A 9,452-nucleotide genomic window follows, 5' to 3' on the forward strand; every position below is an offset into this window, starting at 1 on the left:
TCAGAAATCCGCCTGCCTCTGCCTCCCAAAGTGCTGGGATTAAAGGCGTGTGCCACCACTGCCCGGCTAGAGATTGGTATTCATGGGTGTAAGGAGCACATCCATAATCCTAGGAACAGCATCCTTATATATAAGAATAGCATCCTTAGATATAGGAATAGCATCCTTAGATATAGGGATAACATCCTTAGATATAGGGATAGCATCCTTAGATATAGGGATAGCATCCTTAGATATAGGGATAGCATCCTTAGATATAGGGATAGCATTCTTAGATATAGGGATAGCATCCTTAGATATAGGGATAGCATTCACGCATAGGGAGGACGTGCATAAGGAAAGTATTGACCTAAGGGAGGGTATTCAGAGAGAGTTTCCATAGACAGAGGAACATCTGATTGCTAGATGAGTACGTTTAGACTGTGCTGGTTAGTTTTATGTCATTCTGTCACAAATTGTTGTCATCTGAGAGGAAGGGCACCCAACTGAGAATATGACTCTTGAATATCTGGTTATAGGCAAGCCTGTAGAGCATTTTCTTAATAATTGAAAGGAAAGGGTCCAGCCTATTGTATATGGGGACATTCCTGGGCTAGTTTTCCTGGATACTATAAGAAAACAAGTTGATAAAGCTATGAGAAGCAAGCCAGTGAGCAGTATCCGTCCACAGCCTCTGCATCCCAGTTTCCCTCCCTGTTTTGAGTTCTTGGCTTTGGTTTTCTCAGTGGAGTATGCCTCAGGACATGTAAGCCAACTTTCTCTGTCCCCCAAGTTGGTATCAGCCATGATGTTTCATCACAGCAGTAGCGACCCTAACTCTGGGACAGATGTAGGGGAAGTGTCTGTGACAATGAGGAGAGAGAACAGCTGAGGATGCAGGTGAGAGGATTTATGGACATAAGGGATAACATTTCTAGACATGACAGCATCCATATGCAATAGGTGGGTGTCTGATCACAGGAGCCCATGTCCATTGCACATTACATAGCACGGTTGAGAGAGAACCCTAGGATGAGGAGGGGATATGTTTATAGGTGTAAGCAAAGTTTTAACTGTAAGAGTACTTTAAAAAGTCCTCATAATAAGCTATTTAGATGGACAGATGGAGGAGAATCTGTCGAGCAGTAGTGAGATCCTGTCACAGGCTGCTTTGTCACCGTGACTGGGTAGAGTGAGTCTTGAACCCAGGAAGCTATCTTCTTCCTTTGTACTGAGAAGGAAATAGATGGTAGGCCTGGCAGGTGGATCAGCCTTTAATTTTTTTTTTTTTAATTAAACTTCTGCGTGTGAATGTTTTCCCTGTATCCCTGTCTGTGAATCACATTGGCTGTGTTGGACCTGGAGATACAGATGGTTATCAGGTACTCTGCGGATGCTGGGAATAGAACCTGGGTTCCCTGGAAGAGCAGCCGGTGCTCTTAACTGAGGACCCTCTCTCTAGCCTCCTGAGTCGACACTAGAATTACAACAGAAGAAGTAGCTTAGAGAAAAAAAATCACATTAATTAGGTAGTAGGTGCCTTTTGCTATTGCTATGATAGGGAGTGGGATAGCATAAGAAATAATAATAATAATAATAATAATAATAATAATAATAATAATAATAATAATTCCTAATGCTAGAATGCTTGGCTTAGGGTAGGTTGACTGGTCACCTATTCCTGAAAACCACTGTGCGATATTACTCTTAGCTATAGCAGACGGTGAGGACTTAGCAATGATGAAATCTCAGTCTTCCCTCATGTTGGACTGTCTGGGGGAGGAAGGGAGCTCTCCACCTCCACCCCCATCCCCACCCCAGGATCTGGAGCTCCAGGAAGAAGAGCAGGGTGGTGGGTTTCTGGGCAGGTGCTCTCCAGCACCTGCTTGTCTGCCCTCTGGGTCAACGTCTGCAGATGGACTGTTCTGGTTCTTGTCTATGTAACCGTTCTGAGGAGGCTCCGAAACCAGAGCCTGCAGGGGTGGCTGAGTCTTTGGCTGTTGCGGGTCCGAGATGCTGTGTGTGTTTGCCTGTCTTCTGCTTTGTCTTCCATACAACCGTATGTTGATAACAAATAATTCCGCAACCCCAGTTTTGAGACTGGGCTTCTCCCTGGGGACCTTCAAGCCTGAGAAATAAAAGCTCTGTTTTATTTTGAGCAGAGGCTTCTCCATGTAGCCTACATACATTGGTCTAAAACACCTAGTCTTATGTGATCTTCCTTCCTTCCCTTCTTTCTTTCTTTCTTTCTTTCTTTCTTTCTTTCTTTCTTTCTTTCTTTCTCTCTCTCTCTCTCTCTCTCTCTCTCTTTCTCTCTCTCTTCTTTCTTTCTTTCTCCCTTCCTTCATTTATTTATTTATTTATTTATTTATTGATGTGTCTCAACCTTCCAAATATCTGGTAATAGAAGAATATCACCATGCCCCAAAGCTGGGTGTTCTAAATGATGATGTGGCGCCTAATTTTACTAGTGTATAGATATGCCCCATGGCCTGCTTAGAGACAGGAATGGGAGCTAGAAAAACCTATAAGAAGTGTCACCTGTGAGAGTATCCATGTGGTGCTAGCAAGCAGAGCAGAGTTTCCTACATTGTTCGGCTGAGTCATTTTTATCCTAGGCCAGTGCTCGGAGGGGCTGGAGCCTACCGTGCACTGTGAATGGGGTAGTAGGGTCTTTTCTCCCTGAAGGAAAAGCTGAGATTTGCCCCGCACCCCTCAGGTAGTTTCCTCTGCTATAAAGAGAGCAGAGAGAAAGCAGGAAAACAACCAAGTATGCCTTCTTCTTCTTCTTCTTCTTCTTCTTCTTCTTCTTCTTCTTCTTCTTCTTCTTCTTCTTCTTCTTCTTCTTCTTCTTCTTCTTTTGTCGCTAAAGGGGGAGTTTAGTAATTAAGTTCTGTCTTCTAACTGCAGAAGCTGGACCTTGGCATTCTAGTACGTTGAGGACTTTGTAAAGAGAAAAGGGAGGGCTGACTGGGCTCAGTGAATGCTATGTAATTGCTATTCTTTCTATAGATTACTATTGTTATGTTACGTTTATACTGCAGTTGTGACCCACTTGTATTAAACCCTGGCTTTAGCTTGGACTGTGAGTTTGTGGGTGGATCTCCAGAAACCGTTCCAGGTTCAGCTCCTGGCCAGTGCATACTCAGGCACTGTTGGGTCAGTGAGCTCACCCGACATCAGAGAGTCCAAAGCAAAGAAACAACAGGACGCCTTTCCAGTGGGACAGAAGGTGACCCTGGAGACCCTGGAGTTTCTGCTCTGCTCTGCAATGAGTGCTCATCTCTTTCAGGATCGTTTGATTTGCTTTGATGATGCCCTAGAAGTACTATAGAAACCATGAAGTTAATGATTACATATTAAAATCGCTTCCTTCTCTCTTTTTTAAGGAATCCTTTGCTGAACACCTGGGCTATTCGAATGGGGTCATCAATGGGTAAATCCCCCTTTTTTTTTCCTCTTTCCAAGATGCATTGTTATTGGACTTTCCTAATCTGCCAGCCTCCTTAGCCCTCCTTGCTCCCCTGCAGAGGGACAGAAGTTGCTAAAGCAAATGATAGCAGCCTTGTACTTTAAGCAGCATACATTTCAGGGTGCCCCGAGCAAGCGTCTGTTCAAAGGGCCATAGATCTCATTTAAGAGACTTACCAGTGGTTTCCTATTCTAAAAATGTTTCGGTGCTGAGCGGGGTGACTGCTAACCTAAAGTGTAGCTTGGGTTTGAAGAGTGTTTCTCTTCCTAATTTCCTGTGGATGCCTAGCGTTCTCATGCACAGAAGAAAATGCCTCATCTGCCATAGGTGACTGGTCAGTTTTATAGTCATTTTTTTGTAATATGATCCAAGAAGGCTTGTTGTTATTTTTAGCATGAACAGAGACAGCTATGCCTTGCTGCAGAGACACAGCGAAGTATAATCTACACAGAATATGTTTGAGTCTCACCGCAAGGAGAAATGGAACATGAGGATAGATGGAACATGAGGATAGATAGCACTTGTTGGATCCCAGAGGCAGGCAGCATCCACAGAATTAGGGCCAATTATTGCCTCTCTTCAGTCCTTTCTTCAGTTGTCCCCTGGTCCTTGAGGCCACTTCTGCTTCCCCCAGTGTGGTGAGTGGTACAGGGTGAGCTATTGAAGGTCAGGTCTCAGAGTAAGGGATGGACAACACGAAGAGAAACACAAAAAATTGATCTGTCAGGAACAAAATGCACCAGGGAGCATACATTCTGTTCCCCAGTGATAGGTTCTCAGTGCTATTGACTGCATGTATATATATATGGGTGACTATTTCAAACTGTTTCATCCCAAAAAGTACATTTCAGTATTACACCATAGTCCTGTTGGTTTGAAAACAAAAGGCTTACCGTGGAGGAAGGCACTCCTCCATCCTTCCTCCCTACCACATCACTGGCTCTCTTCCTCGTCACATTTCGCCTTACACTTCTGCCTTAAGCCAGGACTTTATCCTTCCCTGCTGCTCACAGGGTGACCATGACAACCCTGTGGAACAGGTAACTCAAGGTCACACTCCTGTGTACTACGGCACATCAGTGGCTGTCTATTGCATTGAAAACCAGAACGGTCCATAGAGGACTCCCTAGTACCGGCTCCCTTCCCAGTCTCCAGTCTGCCCGGTGTTGACATACTTTGAGTTCTTGCTGTCATCTGCTGCTTTTCTTTATAGTCCCAACCACAATGTATATTTATATATTTTATCACTGTGTGCCTACCCGTGTTGTGTTGGTACCCAGTAGGTCTCAATAAGTATTTGGGTGAATTATGAGTGTCCTAAGTTAACTTGATGGCACACTGTAAAGAATCATGAGGGTACAGAAAGGTTCTCTTTCCCTCCAGGCACTGCCATGTAGAGAGCACACACATCATACCCTTCACGGGTTTTGTATGGACAGCTTTTTCCTCTCATTGAATGTTCATATGGTTTAGGAGCCGATATCCATTCCTTCATTCATCCTTCCATCCACAGTTTCTTATTGAATGTTTACTATGTGTAGGGCTCTATCTGAAAAGCTATAAGCACTTCTGGAACTTTCAAGAAGACAGCAGTAATACTGCCTTCTTGTTTTGCATTTTCGGGTTCAGGGCTGAGCTGTATCGGGCCTCAGGAAAGTTTGAGCTACTTGATCGTATTCTGCCCAAATTGAGAGCGACTAACCACCGCGTGCTGCTTTTCTGCCAGATGACGTCACTCATGACCATCATGGAGGATTACTTTGCTTTTCGGAATTTCCTTTACCTGCGCCTTGATGGTAAGTGCTGGAGACACCGGACTCAAGCCACCCTATGGAAAGTGAAGGGGCCAGGGTCCCTGAGCTCAGGGAAAAGGGAGGAGGAGCACTGAGATGTGGGCCTGCAGGCTGGGCGTGGCTCTGCTGGATGGCACGTTTATGTCCTCTGTGCCGTTCAGATCGCTGACATGATTTTCGGTTCCCATATATATCAACACAGAGTCAGAATCCTGCAGGAGTGCCACAGTTGTACAGAGCAGAACTGCTTGACCCCTGGTTTTCAGTCTCAACTTCCATGTACCCTGGAGTACGCTGACAAGCCTTTTGACTTTTTCAGAGACGTCATACCTTAAGGGATACACTCCATGCCTCCTTCACCCAGAAACAATGTCCTGAGGAACATTTATGAGTTTGCCGTTGAAGCCTGTGTCTCTAAGATATAGGTCCAGGCCACATGAGACTTCATTGCTTCCTGGGTTCTGCAAACTGTCTTAGGGTTTTCCTTCCATTGCTGTGATAGATCACCACGACCAAAAGAAACCTGGAGAGGAAAGGGTTTATTTCATCTCATGACTCCCAGGATCCCACAAGGAGGAACACTTCTCATGGGCTTGTTCACTGTGCTCTCATATCCAAATCAGTGTTCCCTGGGCCCTCCCACTTCATCCATCAATCAAGAAAGTTGCTCCCAAGCTTGCCCACAGGCCAGACTGGCAGGGACAGTTTCTCAACTGAGGTTCCCTCTTCCCAAATGTCTCTCGCTATGCCATGTTGACATAAACTAGCAGCACAAAAAATATTTGAAGAAGTCAGTTGAGTGTAAGAATACACTTTGACTGGGCCTCACAGTGCACACCTTTCAAACCACCGCTCAGGAGACAGAGTCTGGTAGATCTCTGTGAGTTCAAGGACTGTCTGTCCCAGACCAGCCAGGCCCACATAGTGACACCCTGTCTCCAAAAGAAGAAGAAGAAGGGGAAAAAGAATGAAATTTGAACATCACATTAATAAGCAAATATGAGTAGAAGGAAATACACATTTAGGGATATTCCCTAAATTACATGGATAAGTTGGATACCAACCATAGTCTTCCAGAGATTAAAGAAATAGCAGTTTTGAAAGTCTGGCAATAGATAATGTGGTCAAGAAGTGTGTGGGGTCAAGAGCAGGCTTTGTACAGGAAGCATGGGACCCTGGATGCAGAAAGCCCAGTCTTTCTAATAACCATTTGGATCTGATGCAGTATAATGTTACTGTTAAATGACTGGGAAATTAAAATTTATAGCCCATCGGAAGGTTTGGGGCTACTTTCGGGTGTCCCATGGGACCCCTCCTTCCTCTCCCCCCACCCCCAATACATGGCTAATTAGAAATAAACCAAACTTACTTTGTAAATGTTTTCTTGCTTGAGTTTTTAGGTTCATTTTTCTGTATGGCCTACCCCTTGGGGTCTTACTAAGTTTAGCTTCTTAAGTCTTTTTTTAAAGTTAGTTGTGACATCAGACACTTAAGGATTTTGAGCCCCTTACTCTTTCTCTCCAAGGTTAGCAGCAGATGAAAGTTGAGTCAGTGTGAGTCCATGTTCCTCCAGTCTTAATCATCCGTCACTCTCTTGTCAAATCTGTCAATTTTTTCCTTGGAGTGGAGCCCTTTCCCCGACTCTGGGTGTCTCCTGTCATTGCTCAGGGACAGCAGACAAGTTTGAGTTCCCTCTGAGTTGTAGGCCACGAGTCACCCTGAGGTGTCTGCCTCACCACTGATGCTACTTCTTGTCATGTGGTTGGTTTTTTTTTGTTTGTTTGTTTGGTTTTTTTGTTGTTGTTTTTTTTTTTTTTTTTTTTTTTTTTTTTTTTTTTTGGACCCTGGAAATATTTGAAGCCATGAAGCAGATAAAGGGCTAGAAAGATGGCTCGGCAATTAAGAACACTTGTGATGTTGAGTTCCCAGCACTCAGGTGGCAACTTACAACCACATGTAACTCCGGCACCAAGGACTCCAGCACCCCGTTCTGGTCTCCACGGGCACTGCAGACATGTAATATACACAAACTCAGGCAAATTGCACACTTACATTTAACAACGACAGAAACATCTTTAAATGAAAATGCCAATAAGTGATCTCCAGTCTCTCGTCAACCCAGAAGATTCTTTTTAACTATTTGGTTGCTGTTCTTATTGTTTATGTATAATAATAGCCATAACCACTAATGTTAAGAGGGTACCTCCTACATGCAGGAGAAGAGGAAAAGGAGAGACACTTCATGGACGTTGTTGATTTTCTCAGTAAATGTCCTTGTCCCTGTCAGTACAGCCTCTATTTAGAAGAACCCAATACAGAGCTGAGCCATGAAACCAGGTTCTAACCTGGACTATCTAGTTCCAGAAATGCTTGGTTTGAACACAGCCAAGGAAACAACTTTGAAATGCAGTTAGTTTGTCCATCAGCTGCATTCTAACAAGGATGGTGAACTTAGCCACACAGCTAGGAGCTAGGCAAGCAAGACAACCAGGCAGCTCGCCTTTTGCTTCCAGGAGAGACAAAGTAAGTGCCTCACAGGAACTGTGAGATGGGCTTTTGGCTACTGTCTGAAAAGAGCGTTGTACACATGACCATGTTAGTATGCACCCTTCCAGCTACGCCCCCAGACCACACTATCATCCAGGACATAAAATGGCTTCAGATTTTCATTACCAAATTCAACATCTCAACTTTAGCTTTAGGAAGAAAAATCTCTTGCAAAAAGCTAAGTAAATATATACATACATATATATGTATGTATATATTTACACACACACACATTTTTTACAAAGATTGTGATTGTACAGAAAAAAATTATCTACTAGCCCATTGTCTTGTTGTCATGGGGAAAACATTTTATTAAGAGAGAGCAAATGGTGAAGTTTCATTCAGAAGATGAAATTTCCGAAGACAGCCAAAACTCAATAAAAAATTAGCAGCCACAACAGTCTGGCAATGCGTTCCATGTGTTCCTCTGGCAAGTTCTGTCATTTTCAACACAATTGCCCCTTGCTGTTAATTGTGTTCCTGTAATGGGTTATGTCCTGCTTCAGAGTCTGACACACCATGAAATTGACTCCGGTGCTGAGCACATTAAAGTCTGCACCTGTGGCGAGGAGCGCTTGCCTTTGGATGAACTCTTACAAGCGCAGTTTGGGTTTCTCTGAGCCATGCCGGAAGAGGTTGCTGGTGAACACCAGAGAGCCGGTAGTAGTGTCTACCAATGGAAATGAGAAGCCAGGAAATTCTGAATCTTCTCATAGGAAGCACTATAGCTTTGCGTGGAAAGTAAAGTTCCTACTCATTTATTTTTATACGTCAAATCCCCAGTTTTTTTTTTTTAATAGTTTAAACACCTAGAAGATGCGCAATTGATCTGTTTGCCTGGGGTCTCTGGTGGAGAGCCCCAAAGACTCCTTTGACTAACAAATGTTGATGCTGTTAGTTTTCAGTGGTCAGTTTTGCCCTGGGGGGTTATTTCATTATAGGTAGGCATATTTCCAAGTTGCTCTTATTCATCTCTTACCAGATCAATTTTTTTTTCTTTCAGTGGTTAAAACCATTGAAGGTTAGAACCTCGGAATACCGAGGAGCCCAGTTTCTGTCCCTAGCTATTATTCATGAACCTATACTATGATTCCCCCCTCTCCCCATTTCAGAAGGATGTTTGTTGGTTTGTCTATCTTTTCTTTTAACTTACGGCAGAAGATAAACAAGTGAGTGATGAATCCTTGTAATTTAATACCGAAAGGGGCCTTATTTACAGACAAGTACTTTTAAAGATGCAAAGTGTGCCTGGAGCAAGTTCTCAACCTAAGCCCTGTGCAGTATAAGATTTGGGAGTTCCTTAGGACCTGTAGCTCAGTGATAGAGCACTTACCTACCATGTGCAAGGTCCTGGGTTCAATCCCCAATACCACTAACTAAAGGGTGGGATAGTTTAGATCTTCAATTTTCTCCAAGTCCTGTGTGTTTAAATGCTCGGTCCCTAGAGTATCTGTATTGGGAGGTGGTTGAACCTGTAAGAAAGAGGTAGGGCCTAGTGGGAGGTCTCTATATCACTGGGGACATGTCCTTCAAGGAGATAATGGGCCCCATCCTTTCCCTTCCCTTATGCTTTTTGTGTGTCCCAGTCTCAAGGTAGGCAACTTTGCTCTGCCATACACTTCCATCATAATGCTGTTTGTTTTTTTTTGTTTTTTTTTTTT

The 9,452-nt window shown here is 43.7% G+C and overlaps 1 protein-coding gene across 5 annotated transcripts in view; it reads left to right on the top strand.

The window, feature by feature from the left end:
- Positions 1–9,452, top strand: part of Smarca2 (SWI/SNF related, matrix associated, actin dependent regulator of chromatin, subfamily a, member 2) — a 173,218-nt gene that overhangs the window by 90,062 nt on the left and 73,704 nt on the right. For all 5 annotated transcript variants that reach the window (XM_031390004.1, XM_031390008.1, XM_031390006.1 and 2 more), the window contains 2 exons: positions 3,369–3,415; positions 5,081–5,247. In XM_031390004.1, coding sequence (XP_031245864.1) covers positions 3,369–3,415; positions 5,081–5,247 — 214 coding nt within the window. The remainder of the gene's footprint in view (positions 1–3,368; positions 3,416–5,080; positions 5,248–9,452) is intronic.

This window comes from Mastomys coucha, unplaced genomic scaffold (genome assembly GCF_008632895.1).
Source record: "Mastomys coucha isolate ucsf_1 unplaced genomic scaffold, UCSF_Mcou_1 pScaffold21, whole genome shotgun sequence".
NCBI classification, from domain to species: domain Eukaryota; kingdom Metazoa; phylum Chordata; class Mammalia; order Rodentia; family Muridae; genus Mastomys; species Mastomys coucha.